The sequence below is a fragment of the Lichenostomus cassidix genome, chromosome 27 (assembly GCF_008360975.1).
Source record: "Lichenostomus cassidix isolate B80296 chromosome 27, HeHo_3.0, whole genome shotgun sequence".
Classification (NCBI taxonomy): Eukaryota; Metazoa; Chordata; class Aves; order Passeriformes; family Meliphagidae; genus Lichenostomus; species Lichenostomus cassidix.
The window spans coordinates 3,842,030-3,867,381 of record NC_139507.1 but is presented as its reverse complement, the minus strand read 5'-3'; the positions used below and the strand labels follow the sequence as shown (position 1 = coordinate 3,867,381).

General features: G+C 46.8%; 1 protein-coding gene and 3 long non-coding RNA genes across 17 annotated transcripts in view; 1 reads left to right on the top strand and 3 right to left on the bottom strand.

Annotated features, from left to right (window-relative positions):
* The window catches only part of LOC146426662 (uncharacterized), a 117,029-nt gene that overhangs the window by 86,064 nt on the left and 5,613 nt on the right, over positions 1-25,352 (bottom strand). The window lies entirely within an intron of this gene.
* On the bottom strand, positions 771-13,592 carry FBXO47 (F-box protein 47). 6 transcript variants are annotated; one of them, XM_085039852.1, is made up of 12 exons: positions 13,242-13,442; positions 11,905-12,041; positions 10,054-10,251; positions 9,413-9,505; positions 7,321-7,397; positions 6,402-6,479; positions 5,526-5,634; positions 3,654-3,830; positions 2,485-2,631; positions 1,934-2,076; positions 1,436-1,595; positions 772-964 (listed from the first exon to the last, which is right to left on the bottom strand). In XM_085039852.1, the coding sequence occupies exons 3-12, from the start codon at positions 10,223-10,225 to the stop codon at positions 846-848; spliced, it is 1,275 nt and encodes a 424-aa protein (XP_084895978.1). In that variant the 5' UTR covers positions 10,226-10,251; positions 11,905-12,041; positions 13,242-13,442; the 3' UTR covers positions 772-845. The 6 variants fall into 6 exon arrangements, with proteins under 6 accessions (XP_084895979.1, XP_084895978.1, XP_084895977.1 ...); XM_085039851.1 differs by lacking the exon at positions 13,242-13,442 and adding an exon at positions 13,464-13,592 and having other exon boundaries at positions 773-964; positions 9,413-9,583; XM_085039850.1 differs by lacking the exon at positions 13,242-13,442 and adding an exon at positions 13,464-13,592 and having other exon boundaries at positions 773-964; positions 9,413-9,583; positions 11,905-11,995.
* Positions 8,420-25,348, top strand: LOC146426663 (uncharacterized). The gene is made up of 3 exons (XR_014846166.1): positions 8,420-8,487; positions 12,158-12,255; positions 25,287-25,348. It is a non-coding gene; the product is annotated as an uncharacterized LOC146426663 (long non-coding RNA).
* Positions 18,466-20,909, bottom strand: LOC146426664 (uncharacterized). The gene is made up of 2 exons (XR_014846167.1): positions 20,298-20,909; positions 18,466-20,182 (listed from the first exon to the last, which is right to left on the bottom strand). It is a non-coding gene; the product is annotated as an uncharacterized LOC146426664 (long non-coding RNA).

The window sequence follows — 25,352 nt, the reverse complement described above, 5'->3', positions numbered from 1 at the left end:
TTTGATAAGCTGGAGGGAACAGCCGTGCTGCAGGGAGCACAGAGTGTAAACAGCTTTTATTGCCAGCACATGGGTTTGTCTGGAAGGCAACAGAGCAGAAAATCAACCCCTTCTCCAAGCAGCAAACATTTATCCATTTAATGAACCAGTGTTCTCGTTTAATGTGCTTAAAGGGTGTCTTCAACTTGGCTAAATCCTAAAATGCATCAAGAGTTGTTACCTGGGCAGAGGGAGAGAGTTGGAGGTTCTTCTGCTTTGTAAAAACCTGGAGATTGAGGGGGGAAATGCCTTGCTTGATCAAAGCACTGGAATTGCTTTCAGAAATCACCTTCAGCCGAAGCTGAATGTACAAACCACAGAGCATTTCTGCCACAGAGTGTGAGCTGGAAACCCTGGAAAGCTGGAAAAGTGCAGCTGTGCTCCTCAAATCCCATCCCTCCCTTTCTCCTCCGACTCCCAAGAGAAAACAAATTTCAGAGATCAGAATGTTTTGGGTTCTGGGCTGAGACAACACAAGCTTCAGTTGGTGTCTGCACATCAACCATGGAAACCACGTCGTTTTTATTGTGTGTGCAAACAGGAGCAGTGGGAAAAGAACTCAGTCTGTGTTCCCAAAGCAGAGGCCTCAGCTCTCCTCCTTGGAGGGGTAGAACACATGGAATTCTGCTGTGGAGCATCCAAAACCTCCATGGGCTCACTCAGGGGTTGTCCCAGCTTCTGCCACTTCCACGGGGGAATTCCACCTAAATCCACTGGGATTTAAGAAATAATTGGGCACTTCTTGGCAAAAGCTCAAAGGAAAAGAAAGAGAAATCCAGCAGGAATAGAGGTGAGGTCCGTGAGGCTCAGGTGGTGCTGCTGCTGCTCCCCATGGCCAGGTAGAGGATTTCCTTGTGGAAGTTGGCCTGGGCATTCACCAGGTGGAAAAGGTTCAGGAAGTTGCCATCCTCCTCCTCGTGCTCCCCTGCCAGGGCACAGAAATCACAGGAAATGAGGGGTGAAACACGAGGCTTTGCCCAGTTAATCCCTGGAGGTAAATCTTCCCCAGGCAAGCAGCAGCCTGAGGTGTGTGCTGGGATTTCTGCTCGGCCTGATGGCAGCACAGCTGGGGAGGAACACAGCAGGAAAACTCCCAAATTCCTTCCCCAGCCTGGCCAGAGACAGACAGGGACAATTGTGTGTCAGGACAGGAATCTGTCCCAGCTGAGCAGGGTGACCCTGGTGCCAGCTCAGACCCTCGTGCTCAGCTTTCCAGTGGGAGAGGTTTCAAAACACTGTTGGATTCATCAGCAACCCCTTAGCAAGAGAAGGAATTTAAAATAAATATTTCTTCCCAATGATGACACTGGATTGGTTATTTTTGTTGCTTCCTGGATGCCTGGAAGTGTCCCAGGCCAGGCTGGATGTGGCTCCAGCCCCACAGGGACAGCCTTACCAGCCAGCACTGCCTGCAGCATGTCCATCAGGATGTGAGCAAAGGTGTTCTCCAGACACTGCAGGAAGTTGTTCCTCTCCCAGGGAGTGCTGAAAACCTTGCACACCTTCTGCATCATCTTCACTGCCCAGTCCATGCAGTACAGGTCCTTCTCACACACCTAGAGGGCAAAGGAAAGGTTAAAAACTCACTTTATGGTGGAAGATCAAATCTTAGCCTTCACTGCTGGCTCTGCAATGGCTGTGCCATGGTCTGGAAAATCAGGGGTTGTGACAAGGACCCTGAGGTTGTTCTTGGTGGCACAAAGGGACTTCTGAACCTTCTGCTGGTGGTGCTTCTCCTCAAGGCTCACCAGCTCCCAGGGATGTGCTGGACAGGGAGGCTGGCAGAGCACCCAGCTCCTGGCTGGGCTCATTGCTGGTGTTGGAGCAGCTGGGGGAATTTCCCAGTGTGAGACAGCAAACGTGGGGCAGAGAGGTTCTGCTGAGCTCTACTCACCAGAGCCATGAAGACCATGAGCCTGGCCAGCTCCACAGCTCTGCCATTCACAGCTTTGCTGGCCATCACTGTGAAGCAGATGCTGTTGCCACTCAGCAGGAGGAGCCGAGCGCTGTTCTCCATCAGCCACTCCTGGGGAACCACTTTGTCATGGAAAAGAGAGAGGATTTGAGTCAGGTCAGAACAAAAAGAGAGCAATGAAGTTGTACAAATAATCCCCAAACTCTGAGTGTGGCTGTTCACACCGTTCAGGAGAATTCTGCCTGAATGAGCACCGGGTTTGGACAATGTTCCCTTAATAATTCAAGGAGCTGTTTGAGTTTTGAAGGCCTGCATGGGTTCTTAAAGCATTTCTCCACGGGGAAAACAGCCTGGATGGGTAAAGGACACTGGATTTTTCTCTCTTCCCAGTGTGAGGACTTTTCCAATCAAGTCACAGCTACTGTGAGCAGTTTTGCAGCACCCAGGTGCTTGGGATGAACTCCCAGCTGGAATTTGGAGGACGTGAGGAGAGATAATCCCATGGATTAACGAGGAAGGCAAAAACACACCTGACAGCTCATCCACCAGACTGATAACATCATCTGCTGTCCATTCTCTAGCTTCTGTACCATACAGCAGCTTAATTGCATCAGCTAAACCCTTCAGACTGGTCTCATCTGTTGGTCCTTCTATCATTTTCTGCCAGACCACGTGTCCTGAGCGATATATCAATCACAACTGCTATTAAGTGACATTTTTTTTTTAAAGCAAGGAGGTTGCTAAACTGAGCCTCACAGCAGAGGCAGAGGAGGGGAATTCAGGTGACACAGCTGAGGCTTTGGGATTGTTTTCCATCTGTCGTTTTAGCAGGAACAGTGGGGGTTGCAGCATGAGCCAAACTTAGAGAAACCCAAGTTTAATAATTAAGTGAGGAAATGTGTTTTCCTTCAGGGAAATGGGGGTTTCTTTGAGATGGGTTTGAGCTAAGTCTACCCCAAGGAGGGGAGAGCAGAGGAACAGAGGTGTCATTTAATTTCTTCTCTTGAATTGTAACTTTTGAATTGTAACTTGTGTGTGTGTGTATAGACATGGATATAGATATATAATTTATTTATTTTCTGTATGTTAGTGATTTATTTTCTGTATGTTAGTGATGTCTGCTCGAACAGAACAATTTTTCCCAGGCAATGCAATGGCTTCAAAGGTTTCAAACTGACAGAGGGCAGGTTGAGATGGGATTTTAGGAAGAAATTCCCTGCTGTGAGGGTGGGGAGGGACTGGAATGGATTTCCCAGAGAAGCTGTGGATCCCTGGAATTGTCCAGGGCTGGGTTGGACAGGGATTGGAGCAGCTCTGTTGGTGTGAAGCCATTGCATTGCCTGGGAAAATAATTGTTCTTTTTTCTTGGGATAAGTCTACCCCAAGCAGGGGACAATAGGTGAAGAGAGGTGTGACTTCTTCGCTTGAATTGTAACTTAAATATATGTGTGTGTACATATATATATAATTTATTTTAGTTACTGATGTCTGCCTGAACAGAACAATTTTTTCCCAGGCAATGCAATGGCTTCAATGGCTTCACACCAACACAGTGCTGCTCTGGTTGGGATAGGGAAAGTGTCCCATGGCAGGGGTGGGACTGGATGGCTTTAAGTTCTCTTCAACCATATTTTGGGGGTTTCCTGCCAGAAAATCCCTTCCCACAGCCCACACCTCAGCCCCGAGGGGCTGTGCTCACCATCGAGGGAGGACACGGGCCCGAAGATGATGTAGAGCAGGCGGGCCTGGTTGACCATGGGCCAGGGCTTGAGGATCCGCGTGAGCCAGAAGGCGGAGTCGCTGCGGTGGCTGCAGGGCGTGAGCAGCACCGCGCGGCAGAACAGGCGGATCCGCAGCTCCAGCTTGCGGGCGCTGCCTGGGGAACAGGGTGGGGATGGCATGGGATCAGCGAGCCTGCTGCCCCATGGGTCATCCCTGCTGCCCCATAGATCATCCTGCTGCCCCACAGATTATCCTGCTACCCCATGGGTCATCCCTGCTGCCCTACAGGTCATCCTGCTGCCCTAGAGGTCATCCTGCTCTCCTACAAATCATCCCTGCTGCCCTAGAGGTCATCCCTGCTGCCCCACAGGTCATCCTCTGGCTGCTCCGTGGGTCATCCCTGCTGCCCCACAGATCATCCCTGCTGCCCCACAGATCATCCCTGCTGCCCCACAGATCATCCCTGCTGCCCTACAGATCATCCCTGCTGCATGGGAGGGGAAAATGGGATTTGCTCAGCACTGCCCAAGGATATTCAAGCGTGTTTATGAGGGAGGAAATGTGTTTGAATGTGTTATTAATAATGGTTGTTATTAATAATAATAAAGAGAGGGAATGTGTTTTCCTTCAGGGGAATGGGGACTTATTTGAGATGGATTTAAGTTTACCCCAAGCAGGGGACAATAGGTGAAGAGAGGTGTGACTTCTTCACTTGAATTGTAACTTGTAACTTAAATATGTGTATATATATATATATTTTTTTTTTTTTTTTTTTTTAGTTAGTGATGTCTGCTTGAACAGAACTATTTTTTTCCCAGGCAATGGAATGTATGTGTGTGTATATATATAATTTATTTGTTTTAGTTAGTGGTGTCTGCTTGAGCAGAACAATTTTCATACATATATATATAATTTATTTATTTTTAGTTAGTGATGTCTGCTTGAATAGAACAATTTTTCATACATATATATATATATAATTTTATTTTGGTTAGTGATGTCTGCTTGGGCAGAACAATTTTCTACATATATATATATATATATATATATATATATATATATATATATAATTTATTTATTTTAGTTAGTGATGTCTGCTTGGGCAGAACAATTTTTTTCCCAGGCAGTGCAATGGCTTCACTGGCTTCACACTGTCAGAGTGTTCAAAACGTTCATCTCCTACTCCCAGAGTTTGGTTTTGGTGCTTTGCCCTAATTCAGCTGCTGGGATCTGTGCATCACCCCTGGGATGCTCACAAGGCTCTCAGCTGTGGGTTTGTGTTTCTGGGGTTTGGCCAGAGGAGGAAGGGGGATGTGGCTGTGGGTGAATCCCCAGGAATCCCCTGTTCTCTGCTGGGCACTGGGAGAATTTCTTGAGAGGTTTGTCCCATCGGTGTTGGGGCTCAGAAATGTTAAACCTCACTTTTGACTGAATTATTTTCATTCTGAATGGGCTCCTTTCCCATGGATTTCACTGGTGTACAGGAGGAAACATTCCAATGTTATTCCAAACATTCCAATCCATGTTACTGTTGGTGTAGAGACACAATTTATGTTAAGTATTGATAACGGAATGATTTAAAAAATCTCTAAAGGCCTCTCAAGACAACTCTCTTCCCTGCAGGACGTGCCAGAGACAAAACCATTTAGCTTTTGGTGAAAATATCTGTATCCATCGAGATGAAGGCCCAGAACTCACTGCAGGTTGCCCACAGAACACCCAGGAGAGTCAGGAACCCAAGCTGAGCTGAGCCAAACCACTCTCACCTCCACTCACATTTCACTTGCAGCCACCAAGAGCCATTTCCTGCCCAGTTTGCTTTTTGGGACCTCTGGCTGCTCCGGTTTACCTGGTTTGCTGCTGACGACTGTCTGCACTTTCCGGGCTAAGTTGCTCAGCTCCCAGAGGAAGTTAAACACCCGGTGGCACTCGAGCTCATCCCAGCCTGCTGTCAGCATCTGAAAGGAGGGAAAACGGGGTGAGAAGGAGGAGGTTGAGGAGGGATTTGTTTCACAATGCCAGCGCTCACGGCAGATAAATTTTGTCCTGTAGGTTCCCAGGGCAGGGAGGGAAGGGTGATACCTGAGGAGGGAACCCATTGCCTGCCTCAGGTGGTGCTGAAGCTCTTGGTACTGAAATTGGGGAGAAAATCAGCTTTCTAACGCAATTGGAAGCATCAGAAAGCAGGCATTGATTAGCCTAATGCCTCCCAGAATCAAAAACCGCTGAGAGTGTTCCGGGATCTGATTTGTGTACTCCTGTGTGGAAGGTGTTTGCTACAAAATGTCCCAGCAGCGATTTTCTATTCTTCTAAGAAGGGATTTTAATTTTTATTTTGTTTTACAGTCATTTAAAGTTGCCAACAAAACTGTTGTGGCCTCTGAGGTGTGGAGGCATTTCCTGTGAAACTAAAGCACCTCTGCTCTTGACCTGTGAAAACCTGGAGCTCCAAAACTCTCCCATGTCTTCTCAGGCAATAAATTGCTCATCAAAATCCAGACTGGTTGGGAGTGAAATCCAGGCCAAGGCATTCCCAGGAGTCAAATCAGCAACTTGCAGCACCAGGAAGAAAGCTCAGGAGCTGTGTGAATAAACACCACCCCTCCCACACCCCAACAGCAGCTCAGCCTTCTAAAAACCTTGCAAAACGCAGATTATTTTTGAAAAACGCCTCATTTTCTTTTCTCTTTGTGATACTTGCCTTCTGCCCATGGAGATACTGTACCTGTAAGAACACCCCATAGCACTGTAACCCCAAGCAGTGCAGAGGACTGGCACAGCCATTCAGTCTGAAACAGGAAACCTGCAAGGGCAAACCCGAATCGGGCAGAAATTAATTGTTGTGATTGAAAATTCTCTGTGTTTGTTGTGTTCCTCATGATAGAGAGGTTCACAAGGATTCCCTCCCCTCCTTGGGTGAGTTATGGGAATGTGGTGGAAATGAGTTATGAGTTATTGAAATGAGTTATGGGATCTACTTTGGGGCAAAACTGTGGGTTTATAAAAGGGTTTTGGGGAGAAAAGCCTTGTTTTCAGGGAGGAAAATTTCCATGAAGGGCTGTGCAAAGTTTTTAGTAGCCCAGGAGGTGATGAGGAGCTGAGAACCACCAGGCTGGGAAGGTGAGATCTCAGTGGAACAGCCTCTGGAGTTTGGTATTGATATTATAGAGGTGATTCCAAATCAATAAATTGATTATTGCAGTGGTGAGAAACTCCAGCTAAGAATCACAGAATGAACTAGGTTGGAAAAGACCTTTGAGATCACCAAGTCCAACCTATGATGATCATCAAGTCCAACCTCACACCACCTTATCACCTAAACCATGGCAGAGTGTTGCCACAGACAAAAAAAAACTCACAAAAGTGTTTTTAAACACCTTCAGGGAGGGTTCCCACAAACAAAAAACCCCACAAAAGTGTTTTTTAAACCACTCAGGGACATGCTGGGCAGCCCATTCCAATGCCCAACCACTCTTCCTGTGAAAAATCTTTCCCAATGTCCCAATGTCCAACCCTGGCACAGCTCAAGGCTGTGTCCTCTCGTCCTGTCACCGGTGACAACTCAAGGAGAAATGACCTAATGGAAATGGCGTTGTGAGTACAAAGCACGGTGAGAAATGCTGCTGGGAGGGAGATGGACTTACCCCTGAGAGCACCTTGTGCACATACTTGAGCCTTTCCCTGGTGGGCAGCAGCAGGGTGCACCTCTTGAGCAGCAGCCCTGCGGTGGAAGGTCAAACACACACAAAGGAAAATCCCAAAGGAAAAGATTTCCCGTTTTTCCAGCTCCCTGCATCCACTGTGACTTGTTGATGGTGTTGTTTAAAGCCCCTGTTACTCACACTTGGATTGAAATGACTGAATCGGTTTGGGGATTACAGCTGTTCAGAAATATTAGAAATAAGTGTTCACTTGTTGCACCTCTCCTAAAAGCACCCCGGGGAAAGCTGGTTTTCCCCTTACATCATCCCCAGGTTTTTTTTTTCTGGATAGCCACGTGGTTTAGAAAAGAAAATATTCTCTGCAGAGGGGGAAATTTATTTTCCTATCCAGGCCTGGGATGGCATGTTTGGGATGTCAGAGTCTGGAGCTCATTATCCTGTGGAACAGCTGGTTGTTGAGGAGAATTTTTTTTCTACGCTCCTGATAAAAACTGGGTTAACAGCTTGCACTCAAAACCTTTCACCAGAATGAAATATATATACACTGCTTGTTAATTAATCAAGGAATCCACAGAAAAGCTTGTCATTTCCCATGGGGAAAGTAGGAAAAAAATTAAAAAAAGGAAACTTTTCTCCAGGAAAAAAAAAATCCTAAAAATACTCTTTTTTTTTCCCAAGGTCAGAAAGTACTCTGTGAATTTGCCGTGGTTCTGAAGTGACTCTTCCCTTCCTCAGCAGCGTGTCAGCATTCCTGCCTGACAGCCATAATTTATTCATCAGCCTCGGCTCTGCTCCAGAGCTCAGCCAAGTCCATTTTTTATTGACTGGATCAGACTTTGGAGAGCACTCCCCGAGGAACAGCTGTTAGGACAGCTTAGCTACACCCCGGGATGGAGCCAAGGGGAGGGAAAAACTGTGTGCAGTGAAAAAAAAAAGGGTTGAGCAAAAGGCATTTTCTGGCTGCAGCTTTTCCTGCTGCAATGTAAATATTGATTTTGCAGCCTGCCCTAGCAGAAATGTCCCCTGAGCCTCCCACTGTGACCCAGACACAGCCAATGATTTTGTATTTTTAGTAGGTTGTGTTTTACTCCCACAGCTCCTGCAGGGATGGATTCACACCTACATTTAAATAAGCAGGTGCCATTTTGGGTGAGATTACTGCAAAGCCCAAACTAATTCTGATTTTTTTTTAAAGGATTACAAGGTTTCAGGCTTCACTTTAAAGAGGGAATGCTGAGATTAATTTTAGAAAGGTATTTTAAGATACCTCAAAACATCCATGGTCTGCTTACAATAGGTTTTGGTTCTAAATTATTTTAACAGCTTTACTTCACCTTGTGTGATTTAATGTTTTAATGCCTTTATTTAATGTCTTTAATGCCTTTATTTAATGCTTTCAATCTCTTTATTTAATGTCTTTCATGTCGTTATTTAATGTCTTTAATGCCTCTATTTAATGTTTTAAGTTCAATTCAGGTTTACAATTCTCCATCCAACCCTGGCATTTATTTTTCTGTCAGACACACAGTTTTTTACCAGACAGGGGACAGTAAATACGGACCAAACGATGTTTTAATTCAATTTCCTGCTCTGACAGACCGATGTAGAGCGAATCAGAACCAACGTGCTTTAAGAACGAGCAGGGCAGGCAGTGTTGGTCACTCCGGAGTTAGTCTGGGTTTAACTCGAGCCGAATTTCCCAGCCTGAGGAATGCGAGTCGCTCCGAAGGGAGAGCCTCGGGCGGAGCAGCCACATTCCAGCCCTGCCCGGGGCCTGGGAGCCTCGCTTCCCGCCGCGCTTCCCAGCGCTGGGCTGCAGACAGAGCGAATTTGGGAACACCTCCTCCTGCAGGAGGATCACCCAGAGGAGGCAGGACATACATCGTGTTTTTTTAGTTTTTTTTTCCATAACTCAGAGGTTTTGGAACGATTTCAAGCAATTCCTCAGCGCTGGGAGGGCTCGTTTGGCTCCTCGTTCCGAGGGAGCTGCACGGAGGATTTTGGGCCGCGAAAGCAGCGTTTCCCTGTTAACTCCCACGCGAGGCGAAAGCTTTTCAGCGAGTTTTGTTCTCACCTAGGGATCGGTAGTGCTCCAGGATGGAGGTTTCTGCTGTCCTCGCCGGGAGCTGCGGGCTGTGGAAGTCCTGCAGCAGCAGCCGCCGAGTCCCTGACGAGGTGGAGATGTAATTAATCAGGCGGCTGCCGATGGCTTTGGACACCATGCTCAGCATGCTGATGTCCTTCACTGGAAAAGCAAAGCCCAGGATACTCCTAAATCCCTGCTGCGAGGGGGAAATGCTGATCACGAGTCAATAACTGCTCCTGACTTCAAAACCGGGCCGAGAAATGAGGTTTATAAATAAAACAGGAATTAATTAGGGTTGATCTGCTTCGCTGGTGAATTGGGGTAATTAGAAAGGGACGGATCTGAGGAATAATTTTCACTTTTGATAGGTAAAGCCAGCTTCAGATAGATGGTAACTATCACTGGAATTTTGGTCAGTTTTCTCATGCTTAAAAGCTGAACGTTCAGAATTAAAGTCCCATAAAATGACTAAAAAAATAAAAAGCAAACCTAAACCGAAAACATTTGAAATAATGAAAAAATGGAAAAAAAGATAATTTCGTAATTGAAAAAAAAAAATTCATGTCATAAATGGAGAAAAAAAAAGGATGGTAATTTTCAGATATTGAGGTTTCTGGTCAGGTCCTCACCTGAGAGATAATTTAACACCATCTGAAATATCTCCAAGGGAAAGGTCTGGAAATCCCCCAGCGCTGACAGAGCCTGGGGTTCCCTGCCCAGGGCGTGGCAGGAGCGGCGGCTGCTCCTCCTCGGTTTCTGCCTGGGGATCGAGGGGCAGCTGCTCCCTGCACTCGAGGTCATTATTTCGGTGTTCCCATCAATTTAACCTGGGGGGAAAAAACCAAAAATCAAAATTAAAGTCGGATTTTCCGAGGAGGAAAATGCTATAAGCAAAAGGAGGCTGAGTGGAAATGAATTCCTTGGAGGCAGAGTGTGAAAAATCTTGTCTGTGCGTAGGATAAGTGGTTTGGATTTCGTGCAATGTTCGCTGAATAACTTTTAGCACAGAAAGGATAAAATGTGTTCGAGCTAATGATTTAATGTGCTGAAATGGATAAATAACGTCTGGGGGAATGGAGGAGGAAAAGACAAAAGCGCTGGGGGCACATCCTTGAAGGGAGACACAGAGAGTGAGGGGAAGGGAATTCTTGAGGAATTACACGCGAGGGTACAAGCTGCAGTAATTAACAACATGGTTTTAATTTGTCACACTAATTATTCAACAGAACACCGAAGTTATAGGGCTGTTATTGAAAGGATCATCACTGTTCCTTTAGAGTGATAATTGCTGATACTGGTGCTTGTGTAGGACGAAAGCAAAGATTAAAAGCACCACAGTGATGCTTCAAAACATTTTTTTCCTTCAGCACCGGCTTGATGCAAGGCTTAATTTAATATAATTACTATATGTGTGAGATAAAAATAAATGCTACAGTATTGCCCCGTGAAAATGTCAGCGTCTCAGGCTTCTCCAAAACCACAAAGGGGCTGAAAACGAGCTTTGAAAGAACCAATAAATCGGATTATTTGATTTACCTTCTGGGTTGTGAGTCCCTAGTACAGCCACACTTCACAATGTCAGGCAACACTGGGAGCCAGGGACTCGCTGCGTCTTAAATTGATGTTCTAACTGAGATTTTTCACACTATTCCTGGATTCCAGCAGCTGAGGCTCCGGGGGGATTGCCAAGGAGTGCTGCAGGATAATGCCAGGAGCTGGCAGCGCTGGCTGGAACATCCCTGGAGCTGCTCCAAGCTGCACTGCAACATCCCAGCCACCAGCAGCGGGAAATTCTCCCGGAGAATAGACCCCATTGTTCCCCGAGATTAAAAATTTACAAAATTACAGACAGCGAGCTCCAAACATCCTCCCTGTTTATTACAAAATCGCTCCAGCCAGACTCTCTGACATTCCACGGAGGGGAAATGGCCACGGCCACAATGGAGGCTCTGTCTGTGCTGAGGAATTGGAGAATTTTGGGAAAAGTGGGTCTGGCCGGCTCTGGGGAGAGTTGGAATTGTACATTTAAGGAATTTTTTACTTCGCTGGGAGCGTTTTTAGTTTAGCTTTGGGATATTTCTGGCTCGCTAAAGCAGCTGAAAACTTTCACAGGGCTTGTGGGCAAATGGAACTGCTGCTAAAATGAGCTTTTCCTCAGGGTTTTAGGGGGGAAAATTCACAAAACACCTTTAAGAAAAATCACCTATGGGTCAAGTTACATTAAAAATTATTATCTTCTATTTTACATGCAGAATTGTGGATTCCATATAAATTCCCTGTGGACAACATACAAAAGAGCTCATTCCCTGTTTATAACCAGGGTCCACTGAACTTGGCCAAATCTGGTTCATATTTCTGACTTTAGAAATAAAGTTACAATCCTATGATACTTTCTTCTCTTCCCACTCTCCTTTCTGTCTGTAGCAGGACTGGGCTGTGGGGATTTGTGGGATCTTTCAGTGGGTGTTTAAAAATCTTACCTTGGGCCTCCAGTTGTGGAAGGAAAAACACTTTGCCACCAGCGAGGTTTTTGGGAAGTATTTTTCTAATATTTGCCTCTTTCTGTCCAACCTGGTTGAAGCTCAATTGATTATCGGTGTTTTAACGCAGAGCAGAGCTAGATAAAATTAATGTAAATAAAAATTAGTGCAAACAGCGAGCTTTAAACCATTTCCTGAAAGCTCTCATTTGCTTCTTCTTTGACTTAAAGTGGTTTTTTTTTTTATTTCTTAGGGAGTTGAGCCAGAGCAGGGCAATGGACTGTGCATCTCCATCTGCTGCTGGGACACCAGTGTTTGGAGAACTGCTTAATCCACACTGGAAATTGAAAGGTAAACGTTAAATATTTAACGAGCTAACCTCATAATATTAGCTAAGAAGGGTCATCTTATTTGTCGCTATAAACTAATTTGTTTACAAGGCAGAAAGCATCAACTTCCACCCTTGTTGCCCTTAAGCAGTCGCTAAACTCCTGCTAATGGATGCACTTCGGTCCTGATATTTCTCGGAGCCCTGTGTTAGCATTTGGCAAACATTTATTGCAAGGAGGGATGTTTACTTTGGAGATTGGTTCGGGATGTTTCCCTTTCCCTTCCTCATCACCACGAGCATGAAGCCGGTGGCTTCGAATATTAACTCAATGGGGGTTTGGGTTTGTTTTTCCCGATTTTTCTCTTTTCCTTTGTCATCTAAAAATAAAATAAAGTAGGATAGAGTTTTTAGAAGGAGAATAAAAAAATAGGATAAAATAAAATAATGATTTTAAAGTACAAATCTAAGCGGGGGATGACAAACCTTAGAGCACCAAGCGCACCCATGGAGTTACCTCAATAACCTTGATCCTTTTAAATTTCTTTTTTAAAAGTATTTTTATTTATGATAAAGGCTCTGTGTCAGATTGATGGTGCAAATTGGTCCCCAAACCACCTAAACTGGAGACAAATAGAGTATAAATCAGAGCTGAGGGCTCCTGGCCCTGTCGCTGAGGGCGGCCGGGTTGTGCTGTGAGGGGCTGGCTCCCCACAGAGGGAAAAGACCCTAAAAATGGCCTCATTTCCCCTCATTTCAGCCTGGATTTGCTCCTCAGGCCTCAATATTTGATGGAACCGGTTATTTTTGGCCTTTTACCCGTGTTTTTGGGTCAGATTTAGCCAGGCTATGACCTTTAGGCCAAAGGCTGGGCCAAGCTGTGTTCACCGCCATGGCCGCTCTCCCCAAAACCTCCCAAAATTCGGGGCTAAAGGGCTGAAACGGGGGTCCCGCACCCCAAAACCTACATAAAATCAATGAAGGATGTTTCCCAGTTGATGGTACTCACATAAAACACTTTTCCAGCCGTTTTTTTACCTCAGGGAAGCCCCCTCTCCACAAACACCCCGCCGGGCGCTCACAGGGAGTTCTGAGGGAGCAGCGTGGAGTGAGGGTGTGGAGTCACCAAATCCCGCATCCCTGAGGGGAAAATAAACCCCAAACCCCCATTTTTAAATTATTATCATTAAAATTCAACCCTTTCAGCTTTATTTCCGTCAGGTGTTGCTACCTGTTGGGGTTAGAAGGGGTTCTGGTGGGTGTGTACAGCAGCACAGCTGTGTTTTGAGGCCTCAGCCGGGAGTGGAGATGTTGGCAAATATTAAAAACCAACAGCGTCAGTTTCGGTTTGCTAGTTGTCAGCGTGGCCGCAGAGGGAGGAAATGATTACAGACAACAAAGGCGTGTCCTTTTAGCGTTTCCTTGGTGTTATCCGCCCCTTTTTTAGGCGGATTTATGCGAATTTTGGGCAATAACGACTTTTCCCGCCTTTTCGCCCTTGCAGAGCGCGCGCGGGGGGGGCGGGGGGGGAGGCGCGCGAGCCGCTCGCGCTGCTTTCCCCGCCCCCTCATGAATATGTAAATACGCTATTACTGAAGCGTGTGTTGCCACGCCCCCTCATGAATAATCAACGACGGTGGGGATTCGCGCTGGAGGGAGGGTCCGGTGGGGCGAGGGGACATCGGGGGTGCCAGGGGTGACCTGGTGCCCTCAGGCCAGCGCTGGACAGTGCCCGCGGATGAGGGGTGGGCCGGGGTGTGGTGTAGTGGGGCAGGTGTGTGGGTCCTACACGTGTAGAGTGCCACAGGTCTGTGGGGTCCTTCAGGTGTGTGGGGTACGGCAGGTGTGGGGTCCAGCAGGCGTGGTATGGCAGGTGTGGGGTCCAGCAGGTGTGGGGTCCTACAGGTGTGGGGTGCCACAGATGTGTGGGGTATGGCAGGTGTGGGATCCTACAGGTGTGGGGTGCCACAGATGTGGGGTGCCACAGGTGTGTGGGGTACAGCAGATGTGTGGGGTACGGCAGATGTGGGGTGCCACAAATGTGTCGGGTACCACAGATGTGGGGGGCCCCAGGTGTGGGGCACAGCAAGGATGGGATGCCATAGGTGTGGGGTGCTGTAGGTGTGGGGTACCTGTGATGGTCCCACAGGTGTGTGGGGTACTGTAGGTGTGGGGTACCTCAGGTGTGTGGGGTGCTGTGGGTGTGGGGTACCTCAGCGATTGTCCCACAGGTGTTTGGGGTTCTGTAGGTGTGGGGTGCTGTAGGTGTGGGGTACCACAGGTGTGTGGGGTGCTGTGGGTGTGGGGTACCTCAGCGATGGTTCCCCAGGTGTGTGGGGTGCTGTAGGTGTGGGGTACCACAGGTGTGTGGGGTGGTGTAGGTGTGGGGTACCTCAGCGATGGTCCCACAGATGTGGGGTACCATAGGTGTGTGGGGTACGGCAGGTGTGGGGTACCTCAGCAATGGTCCCACAGGTGTGTGGGGTGCTGTAGGTGTGGGGTGCTGTGGGTGTGGGGTACCTCAGGGATGGTCCCACAGATGTGGGGTACCATAGGTGTGTGGGGTATGGCAGGTGTGGGTGTCACAGGTGTGGGATACCAGGAATGTGGGGTACAGCAAGGATGGGATGCCATAGGTGTGGGATGCCAGTGGGGTATGGGGTGCCACAGGTGTGTGGGGTGCTGTAGGTGTGGGGTAGCTCAGGTGTGTGGGGTGCTGTGGGTGTGGGGTACCTCAGCGATGGTCCCACAGCTGTATGGGGTGCTGTAGGTATGGGGTGCTGTAGGTGTGGGGTGCTGTGGGTGTGGGGTACTTCAGTGATGGTCCCCCAGGTGTGATCCCGCAGGAGCATCACTCTGGGCACCTGCAGAGCTGTAGGTCTCTGTTAAATACCTGCCCTGAACCCCCAGCCTATGATGGACCTAAAACCCCAAATCCTGCACTGTCACCTGCCTGAGCGCAGAGCCAGCAAACCCATCCCAACCCTGATCTCCAACCTTCGTCTCCAACCTTCATCTCCAGCCCTGATCTTCATCCTTCATTTGCAACCTTCATCTGCAACTCTGATCTTCATCCTTCATCCCCAGCCTTCATCTCCAACCTGATCTCCAACCCTGATCTCCAGCCCTGATCTTCATCTTTCATTTGTAACCTTTATCTGCAACCCTGATCTTCACCCTTCATCTCTAACCTTTATCTCCAATCTCATCTCCAGCCCTGATCTTCATCTTTCATCTCCAGCCTTCATCTCCAACCCCGATCTTCATCCTACATCTGCAACATTTATCTCCAATCCTGATCTTCATCCTTCATCTCCCATCTTCATCTCCAACCTGATCTCCAGCCTTCGTCTCCAACTGTCATGTCCCACCTTCATCCCCAACCTTCATCTCCAGACTTCATCCCCAACCTTCATCTCCAGCCCTGATCTCCAACCCTGATCTCCAATCTGATCTCCAGCCTTCATCTCCAACCTTCATTTCCAACCTTCATTTCCGACCTTCATCTCCAGCCCTGATCTCCAACCCTGATCTCCAATCTGATCTCCAACCTTCATCCCCAACCTTCATCCCCAACCTTCATCCCCAACCTTCATCTCCAACCTTCATCTCCAACCTTCATCTCCAGCTCATCCTGCCCAGAGAAGCTGTGGTGCCCCTGGATCCCTGGCAGCATCCCAGGCCAGACTGGACATGACCTGGAGCACCCTGGGACAGTGGAAGTGTCCCTGCCACGGCAGGGGTGGCACTGGATGCCATTTAAGGTCCTTCCAACCCGAACCATTCCAGAATTCTGGAATTCTCTGAGGAATCCCCGATCTCTGCTGCCATTCCATGTGCTGCGACCTCAGAAAAACCACACCGAGGTGTCTCTGTCAGAGCAGCACCTTCCTGCCCACCACCACCGCCTCTAAAATAACCATTTATTTCCATAAATTCTGCTCTGGAAGTGTCTGACTCGGAACAACTGCAGATTTCTCCCGGGACAGCACTGAACCTCCCGGGAGAGGTTTCCTTGCTGCTCCAAAAGCAGCTCCCATACGATGGCAGCAGAGCCCTGCAGCTGCTTCCAAGGAATTTTTTTCCCCAGTATTTTTTTTTTTTTTTTCCCTAAAGGCAGTTGTTTGTTTTGGTTTCGTTCTTGGGGTTGGTTTTCTGGTGCCTTTTTTTTTATTTTTTAATTTTTTTATTTCCCCTCCTTGTGACTTTATTCCTCAGCGAAACTGGAAATAGAAACAAAGCAAAAAATCATCCTCAAATAGAAGGAAAAGGCATCGTCTGAGAACAGTTCCTTAAATTAACAACATCATGACGTCACCCCGACTGCGATATTTTTGCCGAAAAGTTAAATTAGACAAAGGTGCAAAAAAAAAATAAAAATAATGTGCCTTGGAGCTAAGCAGGCAGAGCCTGAAGCGATGCTGCTCCTGTTTTTTTCCACCTGGGATCCAGGACTGGATTGAATCTCTCCATGGAATTCTGTCCTGCCTCCACAAATCCACCCCAAAAAACCAACAAAACCACCCCAAAACCAGCAAATCCACCCTAAAAACCAACAAATCCACCCCAAAACCCAACAAATCCACCCCAAAAACCTACAAATCCACCCCAAAACCAGCAAATCCACCCCAAAAAACCAACAAATCCACCCCAAAACCAGCAAATCCACTCCAAAACCAACAAATCCACCCCAAAACCAGCAAATCCACCCCAAAAAACCAACAAATCCACCCCAAAACCAACAAATCCACCCCAAAACCAGCAAATCCACCCCAAAACCAGCAAATCCACCCCAAAAACCAGCAAATCCACCCCAAAACCAGCAAATCCACCCCAAAACCAGCAAATCCACCCCAAAAACCAACAAATCCACCCCAAAACCAGCAAATCCACCCCAAAAACCAACAAATCCACCCCAAAAACCAACAAATCCACCCCAAAACCCAACAAATCCACCCCAAAAACCAGCAAATCCACCCCAAAAACCAACAAATCCACCCCAAAACCAACAAATCCACCCCAAAACCAGCAAATCCACCCCAAAACCAGCAAATCCACCCCAAAACCAGCAAATCCACCCCAAAAAACCAACAAATCCACCCCAAAAACCAGCAAATCCACCCCAAAACCCAACAAATCCACCCCAAAAAACCAACAAATCCACCCCAAAACCCAACAAATCCACCCCAAAACCAGCAAATCCACCCCAAAAAACCAACAAATCCACCCCAAAAACCAACAAATCCACCCCAAAAACCAACAAATCCACCCCAAAAACCAGCAAATCCACCCCAAAACCCAACAAATCCACCCCAAAAACCAACAAATCCACCCCAAAAACCAGCAAATCCACCCCAAAACCCAACAAATCCACCCCAAAACCAACCCAGAGAATATAAAATTATTCATTTACCCCAATATTCCTCTTTCCAGAAACCACCAGATTCCATCAGGGGGAAAAAAAATAAACTAAACCGGGGTGTCTGCAGTATCCTGGGACAGATTTTTTTGGGACAGCCTGAGAGGATTTTCAGGATTTCCTGCGGTTTCTCACCCAGAGCTGGTCCTGCACAAACCCCGCAGTGATTGGGATAATTAGCGGTAATGGGCTCTGCGCTTTAATTGCGTCGCGGTGGAATAAAACCATTAGCTGGTGTTTGTCCGCAGTGAGTCACTGATGGGTTTGGGGTTTTTAGGTGTAATCCGGTCACTGGTTGGGGACGGGGCTGAGGGGAGGGGAAAAAAAGCACAAAATTGAGTTTTTTCCCAAATTCCCGAGGGTTGGGTTCGTGGTTTGTTCTGAGCACGAGTGGCCTTGGCTTGGCTGTCACATTTATTTAATTCAGCTCTGCCAAAACCAACCCAAATTTTGGGTTCACTCCCCCCCAAAAATTGCCTTTTTTGGTGACTTTTTAAAGTGCCTTTATCACCTTTATTTTAGGATATTCATTTTTCACCTCCTCGGATATTCCCTGAGCACCTCCAGGGCAAGATGGGAACAGAAAACTGCTGAGCACCAGGCAGAAAAATGATGGAGTTTTGTGGTTTCTTGGGGCATTAAAAGGAAACACCAAAGGTGGTTGGGGGCTGAAAGAAAATGCAGGAAAATTTGCACCACTGGGCCCGAAAAGAATCCTTTATTGTGCTATAAGCAGTGGAAAATAAAAAGTGGAAAATGGAAATAATAATAACAATAATAATTATAATAAGAACAAGAATAACAACAATAATAATAACAAAAATAATAATAATAAATGGCAGTAACAATAAAAAACAACAACATCTGCAGAAGAAAACCATAATGCTCCAAGTCTTATCTGTGCCCCTGCTCTGCCATTTTAGGCAGTAAATTTCTCCTCCTTAATCTCTCTAAATCAAATTTTTCCTCCTTTGCCGAACAGTTCCTCCTTCTCGAGCGTTATTGAGGAGCTGCAGCCTTTAATTTATCCCTAAAAAAAAGCAGATTCGGGCTTGTTACAGAATGATAAAAGGAAATGATTAGTGGGAATTGTTGACTCATCCAGCACGGGGAATTCAGGCGCAGTTTCCTGTCATCCTGCGTGAGGAATTCTCTCGATAAAAGCACCATATTCCTCTCAGATGGTTGTTTTTAGGGACTGGCAGAGGATGGGGAAGGGGCAGGGATTTGTGTTCCCAAAATCCTGGTTGGATCCGCTGGGAGGCTGAGCAGGATTTTACCCCAAATCTTATTTTATTGGTATTATTTTGCCTTTTATATTGGATCTGTGCAGGGAGAGGGGTGAGACCCAGCAGGAGGAGTGAAAAGAAAGGGGGAAAAGAAGAAAATTTAACAGAAAATAGGAAAATGAGGAAGAAAAGGAGAATTGAATCCTTGCAAGGTCTGAGGCTGACAGAAATGGCAGATCCCATCCTCAAAGAGGAAAATCTTACAGAAAATAGGAAAATGGGGGAGAAAAGAAGAATTGAATCCTTGCAAGGTCTGAGGCTGACAGAAATGGCTGATCCTATCCTCAAAGAGGAAAATCTAACAGAAAATAGGAAAATGGAGGAGAAAAGGTGAGAAAATTAATCCTTGCAAGGTCTGGGGCTGACACAGGGATCGAGGCTGATCCCATCCTCAGGAATTCTGCCTCTTCCCTGTCCCCTCTGCACCCCAAACCTCCCTGCTGGACCCTGGGGCTGCAGGAAACCACAGCAGGATCTTCCCTAATAATCAGAATTTCCAGCTGTCCCCATTCCCCCTGGGACCAGAGCCTGCTGTGTGGGGCAGGAGTGGATTTAATGCTGGAAATTGTCCTTTTCCTGCCTTTCCCACCCCATTTTGGTCCCTGCTGGTGGCTGAGGAGAACTCACAGCACTCTGCCCTTCCACCAGGCGTCACTTCCATGGATTTTAAAACCCTTGGAGTGGGATCAATCCCAGAATTCGGGAAGGAGGTGTTTGCCTCAGCCAACCACTGAGGCATGAGGAGCCCAGGGGGAGCCAAGGTGGTTTGGAAAATGCCAGAGGCAGAATCCCAGGAGGAGCCCAGGGAGTTCTCCAAGGCTCTTTGGAAGATTCCAGAGGCAGAATCCAAAGACCCAGATGAAGGATCTAAACCTTGGGAAGGAGGAAATGCAGGAGTGGAAGAGGCAGGAGAAGCCCAAGGAGAGCCAAGGTGGTTTGGGAAATTCCAGAGACCCAATCCAGAGGTCTATCTCCTGCTCCCTGCCCTAAAAGCCCTAAACCTTGGGATGGAGGGAATGTGGGAATAGAAGAAGCAGGAGGAACTCAGGGAGCTCTCAAGGGTGGTTTGGAAGATTCCAGAGGCCAAATCCAGAGGCTCAACTCCTGCTCCCTGCCTTCAGATGAACCTTGGGAAGGAGGGAATGTGGGAATAGAAGAGGTAGGAGGAGCCCAGGAATCTCTCTGAGGTTGTTTGGAAGATTCCAGAGGCCAAATCCAGAGTCCCAGATGAAGGATCTAAACCTTGGGATAGAGAGAATAGGGGAATTGAAGAAGCAGGAGAAGCCCAAGGGGAGCCAAAGTGGTTTGGAAGATTCCAGAAGCAAATCTCCTGCTCCCTGGCCTAAAGGCCCTAAACCTTGGGATGGAGGGAATGTGGGAATAGAAGAGGCAGGAGGAACTCGGGGAGCTCTCCAGGGTGATTTGGAAGATTCCAGAAGCACAATCCAGAGGCACAACTCCTGTTCCCTGCCTTCAGATGAACCTTGGGATGGAGAGAATGTGGGACTGGAAGAGGCAGGAGGAGCCCAGGGACCTCTCTGAGGTTGTTTGGAAGATTCCAGAGGCCAAATCCAGCGTCCCAGATGAAGGATCTAAACCTTGGGATGGAGGGAATGTGGGTGTAGAAGAGGCAGGAGGAGCCCAGGGGGAACCAAGGTGGTTTGGAAGATTCCTGAGGCAGAATCCCAGGAGGAGCCCAGGGAATTCTCCAAGGCTCTTTGGAAGATTCCAGAGGCCAAATCCAGAGGCTCATCTCCTGCTCTCTGCCTTCAGATGAACCTTGGGAAGGAGGGAATGTGGGAGAGGCAGGGCAGGGATGAGGTGGATACAGATGATCCAGGTGGATGCAGATGATCCAGGTGGATGCAGATGACCCAGGTGGATGCAGATCCAGGTGGATACAGATCCAGGTGGATACAGATGACCCAGGTGGATGCAGATGATCCAGGTGGATGCAGATCCAGGTGGATGCAGACCCAGCTCTGCCCCATATTCCTGTCCCACCCTCCACCCTCCCCTCCCCAAATCCCACCCCAAGCTCTGCCCTCTGCCTTTCCCAGCCTGCTCCTCCTTCCCTCCAAACATTCCCTCTGCTTTTCCCTCCTCCCTGCTCTGCAGACAAACATTCCTCAGCATCCCTGAGCATCCCAAACCATGCACAGCTCGGCCTGGAATCCCTGCTTCCCCTTCCTCCTGCTCTTTAGGATGCAGCAGCCAGCCCCAGCCAGATGGGAACCTGTCAGGAAAACGGGAATAATCACCCACTGGAGCAGGGATGGCAGCCAGGGCTGCTCTGCCTCCTGATCTTAGCCTTTTCCTTGGGATGGGTTTGTGTTCCCAGTGTTCTGGTTTGTGTTCCCAATGTTCTGGTTTGTGTTCCCAATGTTCTGGTTTGTGTTCCCAATGTTCTGGTTTGTGTTCCCAGTGTTCTGGTTTGTGTTCCCAGTGTTCTGGTTTGTGTTCCCAATGTTCTGGTTTGTGTTCCCAATGTTCTGGTTTGTGTTCCCAATGTTCTGGTTTGTGTTCCCAATGTTCTGGTTGGATCCGCTGGGGAGGTGAACAGGATTTTTCCCCAAATCTTGTTTTCTTGTTGTTGTTTTGTGGTTTATATTGGATCTGTGGAGGGAGAGGGGTGAGACCCAGCAGGAGGGAAAAGAAAAGGGGGAAAAGAGGAAAATTTAACAGAAAACAGGAAAATGGGAGGGGGAAAAAAGGGGAGGAATTGAATCTTTGCAAGGTCTGAGGCTGACACAGGGCCTGGCTGATCCCATCCTCAAGGAGAAAAATTTAACAGAAAATAGGAAAATGGAAAGGAAAAAAAAGCGGAGGAATGGAATCCTTGCAAGGACTGAGGCTGACAGGGCCTGGCTGATCCCACTGTCAAAGAGAAAAAATTAACAGAAAATAGGAAAATTGGAGGAAAAAGGGGAAAAACTGAATCCTTGCAAGGACTGAGGCTGACACAGGGCCTGGCTGATCCCATCCTCAAAGAGAAAAATTTAACAGAAAATAGGAAAATGGAAAGGAAAAAAAGAGGGGGAATTGAATCCTTGCAAGGATTGAGGCTGACACAAATGGCTGATCCCATCCTCAAAGAGGAAAATTTAACAGAAAATAGGAAAATGGGAGGAAAAAGGAAAAAAAACTGAATCCTTGCAAGGTCTGAGGCTGACACAGGGTTGGGCTGATCCCATCCTCAAGGAGAAAAATCTAACAGAAAATAGGAAAATGTGAGGGCAAAGGGGAAGAATTGAATCCTTGCAAGGACTGAGACTGACACAGGGCCTGGCTGATCCCATCCTCAAAGAGGAAAATTTAACAGAAAATAGGAAAATGGGAGGAAAAAGGGGAAGAATTGAATCATTGCAAGGACTGAGGCTGACAGAAATGGCTGATCCCATCCTCAAAGCAGTAAATCTAACAGAAAATAGGAAAATGGGAGAAAAAAAAAGAGGAGAAATTGAATCCTTGCAAGGATTGAGGCTGACACAGGGCCTGGCTGATCCCATCCTCAAAGAGGAAAATCTAATAGAAAATAGGAAAATGGGAGGAAAAAGGGGAAAAACTGAATCCTTGCAAGGACTGAGGCTGACAGAAATGGCAGACCCCATCCTCGGGGATGAAACACCGAGGAAAAGTTTATTTTGGGAGGGATGCAGATCCTCTCTGGAGTTGCTGTCCTGGCTGGGGAGGGGAAAGGAAGGAATGCCATGGAGGTGCCACAGCGAGAAAAATCTTAATTAACCTGCTAATTGCTCCAAGCTTCTGGTTTAGAATCGTGGAATTGTTGAGGCTGGAAAAGACCTTTAAGGTTCACAATTCCAACTGCCAGCCCAGCAGTGACATCCAGCACGAACCAATGTCCCCAGGTGCCACATCCAGCACTAACCAATGTCCCCAAGTGCCACATCCAGCACTAACCAATGTCCCCAAGTGCCACATCCCAGGATTTTGGACACTTCCAGGGGTGGAGCAGGGCTGTTGTCCAGGGAATATCCTTTCCATGAGGAAATTCCTGCTGATGTCCAGCTGACCCTCCCTGGGACATCCTGAGGCTCTTCCTGCTCCTCCTGTCCCCTGGAGCACAGCTGTCCCCAGCTGTCCCCTCCTGTCCCCTGGAGCACAGCTGTCCCCCCTGGCTGTCCCCTCCTGTCCCCTGGAGCACAGCTGTCCCCCCTGGATGTCCCCTCCTGTCCCCTCCTGTCCCCTCCTGTCCCCTGGAGCACAGCTGTCCCCCTGGCTGTCCCCTCCTGGCTGTCCCCCCAGCTGTCCCCTCCTGCCAGCAGAGCCACCAGGTCCCCCTGATCCCATTTTCTCCAGGAGCAACATTCCAACTCCCTCAGCTGCTCCTGGAGCTCCAAAGCATTCCCAGTTCATTCCCAGTTCATTCCCAGTTCATTCCCAGTTCATTCCCAGTGCTCCAAACCATTCCCAGTTCATTCCCAGTTCATTCCCAGTTCATTCCCAGTGCTCCAAACCATTCCCAGTTCATTCCCAGTTCATTCCCAGTGCTCCAAACCATTCCCAGTTCAATTCCCAATTCTCCAAACCATTCCCAGTTCACTCCCATCTCCATTCCCAGTGCTCCAAACCATTCCCAGTTCAACTCCCAGTGCTCCAAACCATTCCCAGTGCTCCAAACCATTCCCAATTAAATTCCCAGTTCTTCAAACCATTCCCAGTTCAATTCCCAGTGCTCCAAACCATTCCCAGTTCAGTTCATTCCCAGTTCCATTCCCATCACTCCAAACCATTCCAGGTTCATTCCCAGTTCTCCAAACCATTCCCAGCTCCATTCCCAGTTCTCCAGTTCATTCCCAGTTTATTCCCAGTGCTCCAAACCCTTCCCAGTTCATTCCCAGTTCATTCCCAGTTCATTCCCAGTTCATTCCCAGTGCTCCAAACCATTCCCAGTTCATTCCCAGTTCATTCCCAGTTCATTCCCAGTGCTCCAAACCATTCCCAGTTCATTCCCAGTTCATTCCCAGTGCTCCAAACCATTCCCAGTTCAATTCCCAATTCTCCAAACCATTCCCAGTTCACTCCCATCTCCATTCCCAGTGCTCCAAACCATTCCCAGTTCAACTCCCAGTGCTCCAAACCATTCCCAGTGCTCCAAACCATTCCCAATTAAATTCCCAGTTCTTCAAACCATTCCCAGTTCAATTCCCAGTGCTCCAAACCATTCCCAGTTCAGTTCATTCCCAGTTCCATTCCCATCACTCCAAACCATTCCAGGTTCATTCCCAGTTCTCCAAACCATTCCCAGCTCCATTCCCAGTTCTCCAGTTCATTCCCAGTTTATTCCCAGTGCTCCAAACCCTTCCCAGTTCATTCCCAGTTCATTCCCAGTTCATTCCCAGTTCATTCCCAGTGCTCCAAACCATTCCCAGTTCATTCCCAGTTCATTCCCAGTTCATTCCCAGTGCTCCAAACCATTCCCAGTTCATTCCCAGTTCATTCCCAGTTCATTCCCAGTGCTCCAAACCATTCCCAGTTCATTCCCAGTTCATTCCCAGTTCATTCCCAATTCTCCAAACCATTCCCAGCTCCATTCCCAGTGCCCAAACTCCAGGAATATTCTGTTTTTCATGGATCACATCCCAACCTGTCCCTCTGCTGCTGTCAGACCTCTCCAGGCCCCTCTTTGCTCTGCCACCAGCAGGAGCAGCAGATCCTCGTTTTTCCCTCGAGTTTTCCCTCCTGACCAGCTGGGAAAGGTGAAGGAATTCAGGAATTCTCATTTTGAGGTTGTTATTATTTTATATTATCATTTTATATTATCATTTTATATTATTATTTCATATTATTTCATATTATTATTTCATATTATTATTTTATATTATCATTTTATATTATCATTTTATATTATCATTTTATATTATTATTTTATATTATTATTTTATATTATTATTTTATATTATTATTTTATATTATTATTTTATATTATTATTTTATATTATAGTGTATTATGTGGTATTATATTATGTTATGTAATATTGTGTTATATTGTATTGTATTATATTGTTATGTTATATTACATTGTTATATTACGTTATATTGTTTATTATATTATATTATTATATTATATTATATTATATTATATTATATTATGTTGTATTATATTATTTTATATTATTTATATTATATGACATTATAATAGAATATTCTATTATATATATAATATTATATTATATTATATTATATTATATTATATTATATTATATCATGTTGTATTATATTATATTATATTATGTTGTATTATATTATATTATATTATATTATATTATATTATGTTGTATTATATTATATTAATTATATTATACTATTTTTTTTTTTATTCCAGAGGTCTGCAAAGCAGGAAGAGCCAAAAATCCCCCAGCAGCAAAGAGGAATTTGGCAATAACCTCCA

Excerpts from the sequence above, each read along its gene's own strand:
- FBXO47 (XM_085039851.1), bottom strand. The coding sequence starts at position 10,225 with ATGACCTCGAGTGCAGGGAGCAGCTGCCCCTCGATCCCCAGGCAGAAA. Across the intron at positions 9,584-10,053 it reads GGTGTTAAATTATCTCTCAG|TGAAGGACATCAGCATGCTG; the intron begins GTGAGGACCTGA and ends TTGCTTTTCCAG. Across the intron at positions 5,635-6,401 it reads GCTATGGGGTGTTCTTACAG|ATGCTGACAGCAGGCTGGGA; the intron begins GTACAGTATCTC and ends CCCTCCTTTCAG.